Source organism: Taudactylus pleione, unplaced genomic scaffold (assembly GCF_031769625.1).
Source record: "Taudactylus pleione unplaced genomic scaffold, aTauple2 ptg000285l, whole genome shotgun sequence".
In the NCBI taxonomy this organism is placed as follows: domain Eukaryota; kingdom Metazoa; phylum Chordata; class Amphibia; order Anura; family Myobatrachidae; genus Taudactylus; species Taudactylus pleione.
In genome coordinates this window covers 993,069-1,012,775 of record NW_028284687.1, presented here as the reverse complement: position 1 = coordinate 1,012,775, position 19,707 = coordinate 993,069, and the positions used below count along the sequence as shown (strand labels likewise).

Below are 19,707 nucleotides of genomic sequence, written 5' to 3'. Positions count from 1 at the left end.
ACATCTGAGGCGTCCATCCAATAAAAGACAATTAATTGAGGCTATAATTGTCTCATGGTACCACATAAAAAAGAAGGAAGAGCTCCAAACATTGGTTGGCTCAATGATACATCGCTGTGCTGCTGTCTTGAAAGATAAAGTATACCCAACAAAATACTGATAGGGTGAAAATCCCTGTGTACTTATGGTGTTACTGTCCTAAGTGTTGATTTCACTGCATAACTTCCCTTGTAATGCAAATATTTGACCTTGGTTTATTGTGTTGAATTCAGCATTACATTTCCTTTCATTTGATATATGAATCATTGCACTGCATGAAGTGAAACAGTTTTTATAAGCATTCGAAGTTGAAAAACGTAAAAATTTCAAAAAGTGTCCGCAATTTTGGCCACCACTGTACATATAACATGATTATAATCTTAATAGCAGATATTAAGGGACTGGGGGCAGTGAAAGCAGATTGTCATTGGCTCTGTACACTGTAGGCTCAAGTTCACAAGCAAAACATGTTTGTATATAGGGTAAAGCTTATAATCATATCTAAATGTTTTGCAGACTATTAATAAGTAGCAATAAGCAATGCATGTAATTAGGTTCATCTAGTTATGCCTTTGACCACAGTGAAGCCATCTTAATAAGCTATTAAAACTGAATTAACAATGCATATATTTCTTTATCTATTCCCGTGAACCCCTATTTCTTCCTACATCAGGACAGAAATAACAAAAATACAATTTAAAGAATCGATTAAACGAGGTCAACTCAACTATTTACCAAAAGTACAAATGTGGGGAGAGCTCCATGATGTGCCCCCGTCAGGAGAAATCTTACACAGATTATTTGTACCTTAGATTAAATACTTTCCAATTTCAAAGCATCATATTTGTAATTATGGCTTATGAGAGAGGCTCCCAAACTTGGTCCTCAAGACACCCTAAGAGTCTAGATTTTTAGGATATCCATGCTTGACCACAAGTGATTTAAGTACCTCAGTCAATTTGATGTATCCACCTGTACTCAACCATGGATATCTCTAAAGCCTGAACTGTTGGGAAGGCTTGAGGACCGTGTTTGAGAACCTCTGGCTTCAGAAAATTTTATTTTTGTTATTTCACACAATCAGAACATGAACGTGGCTTCTCAGCAATGTGACTTCTCTGATGTCTAACAAAATCTGATTTCTGTCCAAAACATTTCTCACACTCAGAGCATGGAAATGGTTTCTCACCTGTGTGACTTCTGTGATGTCTAACAAGATGTGGTTTCTGTCCAAAACATTTCCCGCACTCACTGCATGGAAATGGTTTCTCACCTGTGTGACTTCTCTGATGTCTAACAAGCGCTAGTTTACGTGTAAAACATTTCCCACACTCAGAGCATGGAAATGGTTTCTCACCTGTGTGACTTATCTCATGTAAAAGAAGAGCTGTTTTCTGTGCAAAACGTTTCCCACACTCAGAGCATGCAAATGGTTTCTCACCCGTATGAAGTCTTTTATGTGTAACAAGAGCTGATTTGCGTGTAAAACATTTCCCACACTCAGAGCATGGATATGGTCTCTCACCTGTGTGACATCTCTCATGTAGAAGAAGAGCTGCATTCTGTGTAAAACATTTCCCACACTCAGAGCATGCAAATGGCTTCTCACCAGTGTGACATCTCTGATGTCTAACAAGATCTGATGTGTGTGTAAAACATTTCCCACACTCGGAGCATGGAAATGGCTTCTCACCTGTGTGACTTCTCTGATGTCTAACAAGATCTGATTTCTGTGTAAAACATTTCCCACACTCGGAGCATGGAAAAGGTTCCTCACCTGTGTGACTTCTCTGATGTGTAACAAGAGCTGATTTCTGTGTAAAACATTTCTCACACTCTGAGCAAGAAAATGGGGTCTCACCTGTGTGACGTCTCTGATGTCTAACAAGATCTGATTTGTGTGTAAAACATTTCTCACACTCTGAGCAAGAAAATGGCTTCTCACCTGTGTGAAGTCTGTCATGTCTAACAAGATCTGAATTGTGTGTAAAACATTTCCCACACTCAGAACATGGAAATGGCCTCTTACGTGCCTTAACTGGCTGGTGGGTACTAAGCTTTGTGTTCTGTGTAAAGTATTTGCCACCTATAGAACAATGAAGCACTGTATTTACTGTAGCAGATGTACCAATATCTGAGTAATCAGGAGAATGAGATGGCTGTATAACTGGGGTAACATAGTTTTCTTCTGAAGAAACTTGGGTGATGTTATCTTCTATTTCAACATCTGGAAATAAAATGAGATGAACCTCTGAGACATCACTGCCGTTAAATCCATCTGCTGGAGACACAAACATTTTATTGAAATATAAATATTTTCCTATAAGAAGTTTATTTTATTTAGTTTCTATAGAGAAAAAAATTAACAACGTCAAACATTCAAACAATAAAATAAACAAAAACATCCACACAAAGTCATTGTAATATATACGAGTACAATACTTAGTCAGGGCATAAGATTAGAAAGTGTATTAGATAGAAAACAAAGACAATAAACATTACAAGCATATTGCCAGACAGTAGCAGCCTGGTGGCGGCTGATCCTTAGAGGAACTACAGCAGCATCATAAGTACTTATAGCATTTAAGTGGGGATTTTCAGCAACTCGGTCCCTATACCATCGAACTTCAGTATAGCAATTCTGCTGGTATCTGGTATACAATATGTTCTCATTGCTTACAGAGGTGCCATCAATGCCCATGAACGGCAGACCTTGGCCAAAAGCAGTGAGAACGTAATGTCTAGTGTTCTTGTCCAGAAGATCTTTATCCAGGATACACACTCTGGGCTAATAATGGGAGAGACACACCGGTGGGAGTGACTGCTCTATTGACCACAAACCAAAATATATGGACCTTGGGACATAACCACAGAAGGAGGCAGAATGTACCCCTGGGAGCCAGACACTTCCCCCACATTTTCTACCCTTAAAGTGTGTTAACGCATCTTTATACACCTCACCCAAAATTTAAGAATAGAGAAAAACAACCATTTTCCTAAAGCCCAGGAATAAAAAAAAACAAATTTGATAGGGAAGTCCTGCAGATTAGGAAGTCCATTAGACAATTAAGTTTGCAGGGCATGTCTAATCTTCAGGTACCAAAAAACGTACTAGTTAGGGATTCCAAACTCAGATCGGAGCTGAGCAAAGAACATGAGAGAACCATCAGCATAAACTGTGACACTGAAGAAGGTTGATGATTCGGCCTAGAGCGCACCGTCATTCCAATTCATACCAGAGGTACTCAATGGGATTAAGATCTGGACTTTGAGCTGGGCAGTCCATCCAGGTTAGCGAATTTTCTGTATACCAGTCCAGTGTTGCCCTGGAAACATGACATCCTACAGCCTAAGTACTCATCAGCTCTTAGGTTCACACCACGGCCCTCAAGACAACATCTTGCAGAGTACACATCGGCCAATAAGGCCGCACCTCTGCTTCTAAAGCCATAACTTGATAAACTCGTTTACCTTGAACATATCACCTTATACTCATCAGTGTTTCACTCGTTGCAAAATATTCTGTGGTCTTCTCGGCAGTTCTCAAGAGACCGTAACAATACACCAGAGTGTTGGGAAGAGAAAGGTCAAATCTCTAGGCTGGTAAAACACAGTGACATGATGTAAGGGGAGAAGAGTACAATGGAGGCGGTATGTAGTCAGGAAGCCGGCGGTCTAAATGCCGACAGCCGGCTTCCCGACAGTGGAAACCCGCCATGGGACTATTGATAGGCGTCTAAATACCGATGCCTATCATTAGTCCCAGGCCGGAATCCCGACGCCCGGCATACCGATCGTAGGAAAGCCGGCATTGGGAGCGGATAGCCGCGGGGGGCAGGGTTAGGGTCTCCTGGGGGGACTTAGGGTTAGGCACCGGCACCCCTGGGGGGGTGGCTAGGGTTAGGCACCAACCTGGGAAGGTTAGGTTTAGGGTGCGAGGAGGTGGGATTAGATTTAGGGAGGAGGTTAAGGTTAGGCACCCTTAAGGATGGTTAGGTATTAGGGGAGGGTTAGGGTTAGGAGAGGGAGAGAGTTAGGGATAGCCTACATACTTACCCTGTTAGGATCTCCATCTGCCGGCCTTCCGGCATCGGTATATCAACCGCCGGGTTGACATTCGGCAGTATAACATACTGATTCCATAGAGGCTGATGGTTAATGAAGTATGATATACACCAGAGAGTGTGGGGAGGAGACTGGTCAGATCTCTGGGCTGGTAACACACAGTGACATGATGTGAGGGGGAGAGCAGGAGTATAATAGGGGCTGATGGCCCCTGATGTATGAGATACACCAGAGAGTGTGGGGAGGAGACTGGTCAGATCTCTGGGTTGGTAACACACAGTGACATGATGTGAGGAGGAAAGCAGGAGTATAATAGGGGCTGATGGCCCCTGATGTATGAGATACACCGGAGAGTGTGGGGAGGAGACTGGTGAGATCTCTGGGCTGGTAACACACAGTGACATGATGTGAGGAGGAGAGCAGGAGTATAATAGGGGCTGATGGCTCCTGATGTATAAGATACACCAGAGAGTATGGGGAGGAGACTGGTCAGATCTCTGGGCTGGTAACACACAGTGACATGATGTGAGGGGGAGAGCAGGAGTATAATAGGGGCTGATGGCTCCTGATATACGAGATACACCAGAGAGTGTGGGGAGTAGGCTGGTCAGATCTCTGGGCTGGTAACACACAGTGACATGATGTGAAGAGGAGAGCAGGAGTATAATAGGGGCTGATGGCTACTGATGTATGAGATACACCAGAGAGTGTGGGGAGGAGACTGGTCAAATCTCTGGGCTGGTAACACACAGTGACATGATGTGAGGGGGGGAGCAGGAGTATAATAGGGGCTGATGGCTACTGATGTATGAGATACACCAGAGAGTGTGGGGAGGAGACTGGTCAGATCTCTGGGCTGGTAACACACAGTGACATGATGTGAGGAGGAGAGCAGGAGTATAATAGGGGCTGATGGCTCCTGATGTATGAGATACACCAGAGAGTGTGGGGAGGAGACTGGTCAGATCTCTGGGCTGGTAACACACAGTGACATGATGTGAGGAGGAGAGCAGGAGCATAATAGGGGCTGATGGCTCCTGATGTATGAGATACACCGGAGAGTGTGGGGAGGAGACTGGTCAGAACTCTGGGCTGGTAACACACAGTGACATGATGTGAGGGGGGAGAGCAGGAGTATAATAGGGGCTGATGGCTCCTGACACCCTCGCTGGGCAGATACATTTCCCTCATTAGTTTGTACTGACAGAAGAGGGTGTAGGATAAGAGATTGCTGTAGTGATTGAAGAAGAAGAATATGTGACTCCTTTCTGTAATAAGTGATTATTACTCACCTGTGCTGATATCAATTTTGATTTCATCCTCCTTACACTTCTGATTACCCCTCACAAACGTCTCTTCTTCTCCCTCTATATCTTCTGCCTTAATATCAGTCACATACTTCTCCTCTTCTCCCTCTATATCTTCTGCCTTCATATTAGTCACATACGTCTCTTCTTCTCCCTCTATATCTTCTGCCTTAATATCAGTCACATACGTCTCCTCTTCTCCCTCTATATTTTCTGCCTTCATATCAGTCACATACGTCTCTTCTTCTCCCTCTATATCTTCTGCCTTCATATCAGTCAGAAGTGTCTCTATGTCTTCCTTTATATATTCTACTTTAATATCGGACAGATCTTTACCCTAAATAAAACATAAAATAAAAACATCTGATTTCAGAGATTACATAATATCAGTATATAAGACACACACATTCTATAGTGACAGTAACTTTAGTATATTGGTCAGACCCTAAATCCCACCTACCTGATGCTCCTGTGGGATCCTGTGATTCTCCTCTGTGTAATCCTGTGAATAAAGAGGACGGGGACATCTGTCTGGGGTATTTCTGTTACTGGGTCCATCTGTAGGAGACACACAATGACTGAGTACATTGTATATATGTGATTATCAGGTGATGTGTGTATATAGGAGGCCCCCATACATGCTCTCCCCTGTACAATAAATGACAATCTCCTCTTACCCAGTGATGTGAGGGGCTGGTGATTCTCCATCATCACGTCCTTGTACAGACCCCTGTGTTCCTCTATATACTCCCCCTCCTGCATGGAGACATAGACAGTGACATCCTGACACCTTATAGGAACCTGACACACATAATAATACAGTCATCACCCAGACACATCCCCTGGTGTTACTGTATAATGTCCTATTCCCAGCAGTCACCTCTCCAGTCATTACCCAGACACCTCCCCTGGTGTTACTGTATAATGTCCCAATCCCAGCAGTCACCTCTCCAGTCAGTAGCTGAATTATCTTGTTGGTGAGTTCCAGGATCTTCTGGTCATTGTGTTTTTCATGTGTCAGTGAGTGAGATGGAAGCACAGTGATGGGGCTCTGGGTCCTGCTCAGTCCTCTTGAAACACGGAGACGGATGCTGGGTGTCCCACACTTACCGGATGTCTTCCTCACTACTATGTAATCCTATATATTGGGGGAGACGTCAATAAAAATTTAGATAGCAGGACACCACAGGCTGCTCCACCTGTATAACAGCAGGACACCAAAGGATGCTTCCCTGTATAATAATAATAGAAAATCACAGGCTGCTCCCCCTGTATTGTAGAGAAACATAGGCCGTTCCTCCTGTATAGTAGGGCACCACAGACCGCTTCCCATGTAGAGCACATGACAGGCCATTCCCTGTATAGCAGGGCATCACAGGCTGCTTCCCCTGTATAATAGGACACCACAGGCTGTGCCTCCTGTATAGTAGAACACCACAGGCCGCTCCTCTTGAATAGCAGGGCATCATAGACCGCTCCCCCTGTATAGCACATGACAGGCCACTCCCCCTGTAAAGTAGGACACCACAGGCCACTCCCCCAGAATAGCAGGGAATTACAGGCCGCTCCCCCTGTATAGCACACGACAGGCCACTCCCCCTGTATAGTAGGAAACCACAGGCCTCTCCCCCTGTATAGCAGAGCATCACATGCTCCTCCCCCTGTATACTAGGACACCACGGGTCGCTTTTGCTATATAACAGGACTTCACAAGCCACTCCCACTATATAATAGAATGCCACAGGCAGCTCCTGCTTTATAGTAGGATGCCACAGGCCGCTCCTCCTGTATAGTAGGACGTCACAGGCCGCTTCTGTGCCATAGGCTGCTCCTTCTGTATAGTGGACCCCAGGACATGCCACCACAGAACTCTCTGCCTGTATAGCAGGGCGCCAAAGGCTGCTATCCATTTAAAGCAGGGCGCCAAAGGCTGCTTTCCCTGTGTAGAAGGGCAGCACAGGCCGCTCTTCCTGTATAGTAAGGCACCAAAGGCTGCTCCCCCTATATAGTAGGGCACCACAAATAATCTCCCCTGTATAGCAGGGCACCACAAGCTGCTCCCCCTTTACAGTAGAGCAGGCCACTCTTCCTGTATTATAGGACAGAATAGGCCGCTCCCCCTTGTATAGTAGATACCACAGGCCTCTCCCCCTGTATAGTAGGGAACAACAGGCTGCTCCCCCTGTATAGTAGTACAACACAGGCTGCTCCCCATATATAGTAGGACACTACAGGCTGCTCCCCCTGTTGAGCAGAGGATCACAAGCTGCGCCCTCTGTATAGTAGAGCACCGCAGACCACTCTCCCTGTAAAATAGGATACAAAAGGCTGCTACTCTATATAGCAGGGCACCACAGGCTGCTTCCCCTGTATAGTAGGCACCACAGGCCACTCCCCCTGTTTAGTAATACACCATAGGCAGCTCTACCTGCATAGTAGGGAATCACAGGCTGCTCTTCCTGTATAGTAGGACACCACATGCCGCTCCCCCAGTTTAATAGGCACCACAGGCTGCTCCCCCTGTATAGTAGGAACAACAGGCTGCTCCCCCTGTATAGTAGAGCACCACAGGCTACTCCATCTGTATAGTAGACACCACAGGCCGCTCCTCCTGTATAGTTGGCACCACAGGCTGCTCCCCCTGTATTGTATGCACCACGGCCGTTCCCACTGCATAGAAGGGCACCTCATGCTGCTTCATCTGTATAGTAGGACATTACCTGTCTCCCTTCTGCGTTGTGAAGTCTCACTGAGAAGCTCTCTGCCCCTCTGACTCCTCCCCTCCCTCACACGTCACACAGTGTGCTTCTGCCCCTATCCCCAACACCCCAACTACCTGCCTGAGAGCAGCACACCTCATTTCCGGTCTGTGCGTCTCACCCAACTTCCGGTCTGTGCGGTCCAACTGATTTTCGGACTGTGCGTTCCATCTGACATCCGGTTTGTGCGTTCCAAAGGCAGGAAGTAACTTCTACAGCAATTTCAGGGGTTCTCTCTAGCAAGGAAACGCAGAGAGGAGACATCACTGTTTCCGGCAGCAGCAGGTAATGTGCCTACTATACAGGGGGAGCAGCCTGTGGTGTCCTACTATACAGAGGGAGCAGCCTGTGGTGCTTACTATACAGGAGGAGCAGCCTGTGGTGCCTACTATACAGTGGGAGCAGCCTGTGGTGTCCTACTATACAGAGGGAGCAGCCTGTGGTGCTTACTATACAGGAGGAGCAGCCTGTGGTGCCTACTATACAGTGGGAGCAGCCTGTTGTGTCTACTATACAGGGGGAGCAGCCTGTGGTGCCTACTATACACTGGGAGCGGCCTGTGGTGCTTACTATACACGGGGAGCAGCCTGTGGTGCCGACTATACAGGGGGAGCAGCCAGTGGTTTCCTACTATACAGTGGGAGCAGCCTGTTGTGTCTACTATACAGGGGGAGCGGCCTGTCGTGTCTACTATACAGGGAGAGCAGCCTGTGGTGCCTGCTATACAGGGGGAGCAGCCTGTGGTGTCATGTTATTATTATACAGGAAAAGCAGCCTTTGGTGCCCTGTTATTATTTTTATTATTATTATACAGGGGAGCAGACTTTGGTGTCCTGTAATTATTATTATTGTACAGGGGGAGCAGCTCGTGGTATCATGTTGTTATTATTATTATTATTATATAGGGGGAGCAGACTTTGGTGCCCTGTTATTATTATACAGGGGGAGCAGCCTGTGGTGTCTACTTTACAAGGGCAGTGGCCTGTGGTGCCTACTATACAGGGGGAGCAGCCTGTGGTGCCTACTATACAGTGGGAGCAGCCTGTGGTGCCTACTGTACAGGGAGAGTAGCCTGCGGTGTCCTACAATATAGGGGGAACAGCCTGTGGTGCCTACTATACAGGGGGAGCAGCCTGTGGTGCCTACTATACAGGAGGATCAGCCTGTGGTGTCTACTATACAAGGGCAGCGGCCTGTGGTGCCTACTATACAGGGAGAGCAGCCTTTGGTGCCTACCATACAGGGGGAGCAGCCTGTGGTGCCTACCATACAGGGGGAGCAGTCAGTGGTTTCCTACTATACAGGGGGAGTGGCCTGTCGTGCCTACTATACAGGGAGAGCAGCCTGTGGTGCCTACAATACAGGGGGAGCAGCCTGTGGTGCCTACTTTACAGGGGGAGCAGCTTGTGGTGTCCTGTTGTTATTATTATACAGGAAAAGCAGCCTTTGGTGCCCTGTTATTATTTTTATTATTATTATACAGGGGGAGCAGACTTTGGTGTCCTGTAATTATTATTATTGTACAGGGGGAGCAGCTCGTGGTATCATGTTGTTATTATTATATAGGGGGAGCAGACTTTGGTGTCCTGTTATTATTATTATACAAGGGGAGCAGCCTGTGGTGTCCTGTTGTTGTTATTATTATTATTATATAGGGGGAGCAGACTTTGGTGTCCTGTTATTACTATTATACAGGGGAGCAGAGTGTGGTGTCCTGTTATTATTATTATACAGGGGGAGCAGCCTGTGGTGTCTACTATACAAGGGCAGCGGCCTGTGGTGCCTACTATACAGTGGGAGCGGCCTGTGGTGCCTACTATACAGTGGGAGCGGCCTGTGGTGCCTACTATACAGGGAGAGTAGCCTGTGGTGTCCTACAATATAGGGGGAGTAGCCTGTGGTGCCTACTATACAGGAGGATCAGCCCGTGGTGTCTAGTATACAAGGGCAGCGGCCTGTGGTGCCTACTATACAGGGAGAGCAGCCTTTGGTGCCTACCATACAGGGGGAGCAGCCTGTGGTGCCTACTATACAGAAAAAGCAGTCTGTCCTGTTATTATTATTATACAGGGGGAGCAGACTTTTTTTGTCCTGTTGTTATTATACAGGGGGAGCAGCGTGTGGTGTCCTGTTATGATTATTATAAAGGGGGAGCAGCATGTGGTGTCCTGTTGTTATTATTATTATACAGGAAAAGCAGCCTTTGGTGTCCTGTTATTATTATACAGGGGGAGCAGACTTTCGTGTCCTGTTGTTTTTATTATACAGGGGGAGCAGCATGTGGTGTCCTGTTATTATTATACAGGGGAAGCAGCCTGTGGTGTCATGTTGTTATTATTATTATACAGGGGGAGCAGCCTGTAATGTCCTGTTATGATTATTATACAGGGAAGCAGCCTGTGGTGTCCTGTTATTATTATTATTAGACAGGGAGAGCATCCTATGGTTATACAAGGGTGGTTCAGTAAGGTAAGAAGACCTCTCACGTGTGTAATGTTCTCTATTTTATATTTTTCCTCATGACCATTAGCTTGCTCCTCTTGTCAGCCATATTTTCCCAAAATTAGTAGTAAGTTGGCGGCCCTGGTGGGAACATGGTCAAACATTGGACATGTAGTCCCGACAGCAGTCACCATCCCAGCCTCAGAATCTTCAGAATCCTGATGGAGATGATCCCGATTGTGAGTAATAGGGTTAGGCCCTTGGGGGAGGCTTAAAGTTAGGCTGTGGGAGGGAAGGGTTAGGGAGTGGGTTAGATGGTAAGGGTTATAATACTTACAGAAACCTGTTGGGATTCTGGCGCTGTCGATATTCTGACCAATGACATACTAACTGTCAGATACCCGAGACATAGAGGTGCGTAGTGTGTTCAGATTTCTGCATCTAAAGGGCACATCAGCAGCTGGAATTGTCAACTTGTCAAGGTGTACTGAGATAACGTCATGTTACGGAAACAGGTTTGAGTTTGGTGCACTGCCATTGATAATGGCAGGACAGAAAGTCAAGATGAGCAGCGATCCGGCCGGCCAAGTACGTCCACCACAGATGACAATTTGTGCCACTTTGAAGGTCTGATTCAGGAGGAGAGACTCATTCAAGTTTAGTGATATTGCTGAGGAACTAACCATCTCAGTGTGTACTGTGCACAACATCATTCATGAGCAACTGGGGTACAGGGAAAAGTGTTCACGTTGGGAATTAGAAGCAACTCACAGAAGTTCAGAAAACCAATAGAATGGGATTGTCTCTCGTGCACTTGATGTTGTACCAGGAGGAGGGAGTGCAGTTCCTGCAGCGTATTGTTACAGGCGATGAAACATGGGTGTATCATGTGACACTGGAGACGTAACAAGCATCAATGACATGGAAACGCGCAACACCCCCACCTTCAAAGAAATTCATAACAACTCCATTAGCAAAGAAGGTCATGTCGACTGTGTTTTGGGACCACAAGGGTGTGCTTCTTGTTGATTCCCTCACCAAGGGAGATACTTTGAGTTCTGTCCGCTATTGTGGCACATTGAGCTGGTTGTGGAGGGCATTTTGTTGAAAATGACCGGGGTTGCTGCGAACAGGAATCATATTGCTGGACAATAACGCCAACAGCACACGTGAATTGTTATGGCGCTACCATTTGGAGGTACTGGACCATCCTCTCTACAGCCCTGACCTGGCACTGGGTGATTTCCATCTCTTTGGACCAATGAAGAAGCACCTGGGTGGAAGTTCAGCAAGCCATCGTTCTGGATTCAGGCGCTTGACACAGATTTCTTCTGTGCCGGGATAGATGTCATTGGAACAAATGCTTAGACAAGTATGGGGACTATGTGAAAACAATCTGTACCAAGGCCATACTATTGATTATACGTATAATTTATGCAATGAGAGATCTTGTTACCTTATTTATTGAACTACTCTCATATTGATCAATTTGTGACAGCCTCTGAGGAGCACTATGAGAGACATTGACCAGGGCTCTATGGCTGGGGGCAAAGGGGAGACTTACTGGTCACTCAGTGTTACATGTCTGACTGTGATACATGTGTTCTCTGTGATGTGTATTATATTATTATATTTATTCCTAGACCGTCCTGCTGTGAGGAACCAAAGTCTTTACTACATGTCACACGTTCTGTTTTCTCACTGATTTACTGAGAATGGACAAGGATGGGAGTCCCAGGACTGAGAGGATATTACATCTCACCCTGGAGATCATATACCTGCTGACTGGGGAGGTGAGAGGGTCTGGGGGAGTCACAGTGACATCACTTATATCTATAGTAATAATACAGGGACATGACTGGGGAGGTGAGGGGATCTGGGAGTGTCACAGTGACATCACTTATATCTTTAGTAATAATACAGGGACATGACTGGGGAGGTGAGAGGATCTGGGAGTGTCACAGTGACATCACTTATATCTATAGTAATAATACAGGGACATGATTGGGGAGGTGAGGGGATCTGGGAATGTCACAGTGACATCACTTATATCTATAGTAATAATACAGGGACATGACTGGGGAGGTGAGGGGATCTGGGAGTGTCACAGTGACATCACTTATAGCTATAGTAATAATACAGGGACATGACTGGGGAGATGAGGGGATCTGGGAGCGTCACAGTGACATCACTTATATCTATAGTAATAATACAGGGACATGACTAGGGAGGTGAGGGGTCTGGGAGTATCACAGTGACATCACTTATATCTATAGTAATAATACAGGGACATGACTGGGGAGTTAAGAGGGTCTGGGAGAGTCACAGTGACATAACTTGTCTCTGTATTAGTACTATAGATATAAGTGATGTCACTGTGACACTCTCAGACCCCCTTTTCTCCCCAGTCATGAATCTATGATTACTATAGATGTATGACTGTGGAGGTGCTGGGATCTGGGAGTGAATGCAGTGATATTTGGTATCTCCCCAAAAATACAGGATTACATAATAGTGAAGAAGATATCTAGTGAGTGTGAGACACCCAGCAGCCCTCCCTGTGTATCAGGAGAACTGAGCAGGACCCAGAGCCCCATCAAGGTGCCTCCACCTCACTCACTGATGCATGAGAGACACAATGAGCAGAAGATCCTGGAACTCACCAACAAGATCATTCAGCTGCTGACTGGAGAGGTGACTGCTGGGAATTGGACATTATACAGTAACACCAGGGGATGTGTCTGGGTGATGACTGGAGAGGTGACTGCTGGGAATGGGACATTATACAGTAACACCAGGGGATGTGTCTGGGTGATGACTGGAGAGGTGACTGCTGGGAATGGGACATTATACAGTAACACCAGGGGATGTGTCTGGGGTGATGAGTGGATCATTGTGTGTCATGTTCTTATAAGGTGTCAGGAAGTCACTGTCTATGTCTCCATGCAGGAGGGGGAGCATATAGAGGAACACAGGGGGCTGTACAGTGACTTAATGATGGAGAATCACCAGTCCCTCACATCACTGGGTAAGAGGAGACTCATTTATTGTACAGGGGAGAGCATGTATGGGGGCCCCCTATATACACACATCACCTGATAATCACATATATACAATGTACTCAGTCACTGTGTGTCTCCTACAGATGGACCCAGTAACAGAAATACCCCAGAGAGATATCCCCCTCCTCTTTATTCACAGGATTGTACACAGAAGAATCACAGGATCCCACAGGAGGATCAGGTAGGTGGGATTTAGGGTCTCACTAATATACCAAAGTTACTGTCACTATATAATCTGTAGAAAAGCTGTGTGTGTCTTATACACTGATATACTGTCTAGTGAATGAAATTATGCTGGTGGACTGGAAGGGTTTAAATAGGTTGTCCTGGGAGCAGATAAGGTGCAGAGAGCATGTGGGGAATTGCATGAACCAGATTGGTTTAGGAATGATCACATGACCTGATTCAAGATTGCTGCACCCTTACCTAGTCACGCAGTCTAACTTGAACCAGAGGCAATGAAGGAAATTATGTGCACATGGATATCCAGGAGACATGACATGCAGAAAGGAATATAGGACATGCCAGAATGCCACGAGGTAAAAGGTACCTGCTCGAGAGAGCTTACATTCTAAAGGGAAAGGGCAAACAGACAGTTCACACAGATTGGGGAGACAGTGAGCGAGGGGCAGTAGATTAGCATGAGAGCTGGATGATCTGTAGAGAAGCTGTGATTGTCATATACACTGATAGTTTACTGTGTAATCTCCATGACTGAAATCAGACATAATTTACGTGTTATTTTACTATTTTGTGGGTTATTTAGGCTGACGATATGACTGATATGAAGATAGAAGAAATAGATGGAGAAGAGACGTATGTGACTGATATAAAGGGAGAAGATACAGAGGTAGAAGAGACATATGTGACTGATATAAAGGGAGAAGATACAGAGGAAGAAGAAGAGACATATGTGACTAATATAAAGGCAGAAGATATAGAGGGAGAAGAAGAGATGTATGTGAGGGCTTATCAGCAGTGTAAGGAGGAGGAACTCCCTACAGATATCAGCACAGGTGAGTAATAAACACTTATTACAGAAAAGAGTCACATATTCTCTTTGCCCAGTCACTACAACAGTCCTACCCCCTCTGTGAGTACAAACTAATGGAGAAAATCTGTCTGCCCAGTGGAGGGTTCAGGAGCCATCAGTCCCTTTTAGACTCCTTCTCTCCTCCTTACATCATGTCACTTTGTGTTACCAACCCAGAGATCTGACCAGTCTCCTCCCCACACTCTTTGGTGTATCTCATACATCAGGAGCCATCAGCACCTATTATACTCCTGCTCTCTTCCTCACATCATGTCACTGTGTGTTACCAGCCCAGAGTCCTGACCAAGAAAAGAGGATGTTATGGATCTATCGGGGGTCATTATTTGAGGTTGGAAAGTTTGCAGATGCTGCAGACCATTGCTGTCAAGAGACATAATTCTAGTAGGAAGGCTCCTCAGACTAGTTATAAAATAAATACATATATTTTATATTATTTATGCTATTTTCTAGACTAAAGCTGGCCACACATCTAAAGATTATCTGTCCAACCAACCAACTAGTTGGTATGAAAGCAAATGACAATCAGCAATTTGCTCCCAAACACTAGAAAATAGACCAAAACTGTTGTTTGAACAAATTGTTTAGATCAAATATTTTACAAACTTGTCTGACAACCATTTTTATCTGTTTTCTGGCATTTAGGAGCAAATTGCTGATGATCAGTTACTTCCATACGTTACCAGATTTTCATTCCAACCAATCATCTAGTTGGCTGGTTGGATGCAAGTTGGTCTAGTGTGTGGCCAGCTTAAGACTGGTGGAGGGAAGGTGGTTTTCACCTATTCTAGGTGTCAGTGAATGTTACCCAGTGGAACCGTTTTCCTCCTTCCCATTGCTCTGCTTGTGAAGAGCTTTGTGTGGCAAATTCCCTAGAGATTACCACTAGTGTGGTGGAGAATCTGGCTTGGGCCAAGTCTCTCGCTCAATCCATTGCCTTAGCAATGCTGGAGGCTCTTAAGATGCCCTCAGAGGGTCAAGCATCTCAGAGCAAGGTTAATAGTCATACAACTGAGGCAGCGCCAGGTACATCAGCTGGAGCTAGAGTCATGGAATTTATGGCTTTGGGATTGGAACATACAAACTCATCCTTGCAAAGACTGTTAGCAGGGTCTGGAGTTCCAAAGACAAGTAACAGGTGGCATCAAAGAGACCAAAATTAAATAAGTATTTTGAAGCGCTGTCAAGCTTGTATTTATTAAATATATATTTCACATCAAAATAAAACACTATTAATCAGCCATTGTTATAATACAAATTACATTTCACTTTAAAACGTCTTTTTTAGGATCCCCAGCCATTATAGATTATCAGCACAGGTTATTATTATTTCCTTTATATTGCACTACAAGAGTTTCACAGCTTACAAAGTACATAAACAATTTAGCAGAACAAGAGAACAGTGACTTACAGTACATGACCGTGCAGGACAAGTACATGGTATATAAACATTGCTGCAACAGCATCATATCAATCAAATAAGTAACAGAAATCAAGGGTTAGGTGCCGTAAGTAATAGTAAGGGAAGGAAAAACACATAGGGATGAGGGCCCTGCTCGTGAGAGTTTACATTCTATAGGGGAGGGGCAGATAGAAAGGGGTGAGGTACACGGTGAGTATGGGACAGTGTTACGAGGAGAGATGGATGGCTTTGATGAATAGTGGATCTTGAAAGGCAGTTTGTAGTTTTGCAGAGAGGTGGAGAGTTCCATAGGTGGGGAGCAGCACAGGCAAGTTCTTGGAGGCTGTTATGGGAAGAAGTACAGGTGTATAGTTTTCCCAATATCATCATAAATGATGTTGTTAAAGCGGGATGTAGTCTCAATCCCGACAGCATAAACTCGGCAAGGGAGTTAACATAGGTGTCAGAATACCGACGCCTATGTTAATCCCGATACCGGCACGCTGAGGACGCCAGCCCGAAGGAAGGCAAGTCCGGGGCTCCTTTAGCGTTAGCCGCAGGTGCTGATGTTTGGAGGAGGGGGTGAGATTAGGGTTAGGCATCTGTTGGAGGAAGGGTTAGGGTTAGGCACCCCTGGGGGGCGGTTTCCCCTCCCCATATCCTAAACCCCCCGGGAGGGTTAGGTTTAGGATACGGGGAGGGGGTTAGGTTTAGGCACCCCTGGGGGGGAGGGTAGGCTTAGGCACCACTAAGGGAGGGTTGGGGGGGCAGGGGAGGGTTAGGGTACTTACCTGCCCCAGTCGGGATCTGCGTACTCTTTCAGATTTTAAGCCCAAGGCGGTATCTAGTTTCCATATTATTCAGGAAATTCTAATTCCAATCTTGAAGGACTTGGGTTGCTCTTCAGAACAGATTCAGCTTGTTTGGTTGTCATGAGAACTATCACAGTGTACATAAACAGACCATCCAATCTACAGAAGATAGTCAGCATTCGGGGAAATACTTGGGCACACAGGATACCAACTTTATAATGTAAACTACCTACTCATATTCAGGATATTCCCATTATTACCTAGTAAAGTGTAATGCAAAGAACTTCATCATTTCCAGTTTTTTGTTTATTTTTGTGTTTTCAGACCTTTTTTTGTGTGGTCTCCCCAGTTATAGCCAGTAACCTTACAGACCAGCTCCCACTGCTAGGATTCTCTGTTTTATTGTGTGAGTCTGCTGGGGAATCTGGTTACATCATTGGCTACTGGGGAATCTGGTTACATCATTGGCTACCACGTGTCCCTGGGGCCAATCAGGGGAGTCCTCTGATTAATTACATCTCTCTCACACATATCCAATATTCTCACTGTGCATAAGATTCCTTGTCTGATTCTCCTGGGTGTGACTGACTCCCCCCTGACTGCACATCATTGAGCTTATAGTTCATGCTTTAATTGCGAGTGATCTGTGGATTCTGTCCTGTGTTGTCTCTATCCTGGGGAGACTTCTTCTCAGGGCTCCGACCTGAGGTTCTCTCTAAGTGTAGTCCAAGTTCCCACCTTCTTGGACCTGCTCCTCAGTGGGGCCTAAGGCATAGAGAGGCCACATGCTAGACACTTATAGTGATTACTGGGGACAATGAATACAACCATCTTGGTCACTTTGGTGGGATACTGGCAGCTAATAACACATCTAGTGACCTATATATAAGATATATGCACACAGGGCCAGATTCAGACCCGCTCGCAAGCGGGTCAATGGCCGGGCAGTGCACATGCGCAAGCTTCAGAGCAAGCGAGAAATCACTCACTCCGGGGCTCGCAGAAAAACGGGGCGGCTGTTGATGTTGATCGACAGCTCGCCCCGTTTTGTAGGCGGGGTGGGGATGGCTGGACAAACAAAGGCGCCAGTGATGTCAGTAGTGAGCTTCTGGCTCTATCAGAGCCGGAGGCTCACTGGGGCTTGCGGCAGATGAGACGCTACCACAAGGGTCTCGTCGCAAGCCCAATGGTCGCGACCATCACCTGGCTGGTTGCAAAAGCTGTGGGTGGTCACCCACATCTTAGCGAGAGGCCAGGAGGCCGGTTTTGAAAAAAATAAAAGCCGCCCTGATTCAGAGCGAGTGCTCGCTTTTTGAGAGTGGCTCTGAATCAGGGCCACAGTCCCAGGGATGCACATCTCTGCCATACATATCTTTAGTACATACCAGTTTTATTGTACAATGGAGGTTCAAGGTAACAAGACCTCTCACGTGTGTAATGTTCTCTATTTCATACTAATTCCCACCAGGCCAGAACGGTAGACCACTTCTTCCTCTCACGGCCATTAAACTGCACCTCATATCAGTCATACTGTCCCAACATCAGTTGTAAGATGGTGGGGCTGGCGGACACATGGTCACACATTGAGGTGCGTAGTGTGATCAGATTTCTGAGTCTGAAGGGCACATCAGCAGCTGAAAATCATCGCCAACTTGTCCTGATGTACAGTGTACATCATGTCATGGAAACAGGTGTAGGTTTGGTGCACTGCCATTGGTAATGGCAGGACAGACGTTCAAGATGATCAGCGATCTGGCCGGCTAAGCACGTCCACCACAGATGACGATTTGTGCCGCATTGAAGGTCTGGTTCAGGAGGACTGACGCATTTGAGTTAGTGATATTGCTGAGGAACTGAACATCTCAGTGGGTCCTATGCACAACATCGTTCATGAGCAACAGGGGTACAGGAAAAAGTGTTCACGCTGGGTACCGAAGCAACTTAGAAATTCACAAAACCAAAAAGATGGGATCGTCTCTTGTGCACTTGGAATGGTACCATGAGGAGGTAGACCAGTTGTTGCAAGTATTGTTAAAGGTGATAAAATGTGGGTGCATCATATGACACTGAAGATGAAACAAGCATCCATGACATTGAGATGCACATCCTCCTCAACTTCAGAGAAATTCAAAACAGCTTCATCATCAAAGCAGGTCATGGCAACTGTGTTTTGGGACCGCAAGGGTGTGCTTCTTGTTGATTTCCTCACCAAGGGAGATTCTGTGAATGCTGTCTGCTATTTTTATACTTTGAGCTGGCTGGTTGCGTAGGGCAATTAGTCAAAAACAACCTGGGTTGCTGTAAACAGGCGTCCTATTGCTGCACAATAACTCGAGGTCACACTCTGCCAACAGCACCCATGAGTTTTTACAGTGCTACTATTGAGAGGTACTGGACCATCTCCCCTACAGCCCTCACCTGGCACTGAGTGATTTCCATCTCATTGGACCAATGTAGATGCATCTGAGTGGACGGCGATTCACAACAGACGGTGAAGCTCAGCAAGCCGCCAGGTGCTTAACACTGATTTCTTCTATGCCGGGATAGATGTCTTGGTGTACCCTTGGAACAGATGCTTAGACAAGTATGGGGAATATGTGGAAAAATAACCTGTACCAAGGGCATACTATTGATAATATGTATATGTACGAGTTGAATAAATTACGCAGTGAGAGGTCTTGTTACCTTATTTAGTGAACCACCCTCATATTATGTGACATCTCTACACTGCTACATATACAGGGACATTTACACCCCCAGCAGCTGCT

General features: G+C 45.8%; 2 protein-coding genes across 2 annotated transcripts in view; one reads left to right on the top strand and one right to left on the bottom strand.

The window, feature by feature from the left end:
• Nucleotides 1-341: 341 nt before the first annotated feature.
• Nucleotides 342-19,707, bottom strand: part of LOC148512032 (uncharacterized) — a 136,609-nt gene continuing 117,243 nt past the window's right edge. The window contains exon 7 of the mRNA XM_088482367.1: nucleotides 342-1,984. Coding sequence (XP_088338493.1) covers nucleotides 1,107-1,984 — 878 coding nt within the window. The 3' untranslated portion in view covers nucleotides 342-1,106. The remainder of the gene's footprint in view (nucleotides 1,985-19,707) is intronic.
• The window catches only part of LOC148512031 (uncharacterized), a 188,596-nt gene continuing 177,264 nt past the window's right edge, over nucleotides 8,376-19,707 (top strand). The window contains exons 1-6 of the mRNA XM_088482266.1: nucleotides 8,376-8,455; nucleotides 12,256-12,405; nucleotides 13,115-13,306; nucleotides 13,562-13,640; nucleotides 13,758-13,855; nucleotides 14,441-14,690. Of these exons, the coding sequence (XP_088338392.1) occupies nucleotides 12,328-12,405; nucleotides 13,115-13,306; nucleotides 13,562-13,640; nucleotides 13,758-13,855; nucleotides 14,441-14,690 (697 nt within the window). The 5' untranslated portion in view covers nucleotides 8,376-8,455; nucleotides 12,256-12,327. The remainder of the gene's footprint in view (nucleotides 8,456-12,255; nucleotides 12,406-13,114; nucleotides 13,307-13,561; nucleotides 13,641-13,757; nucleotides 13,856-14,440; nucleotides 14,691-19,707) is intronic.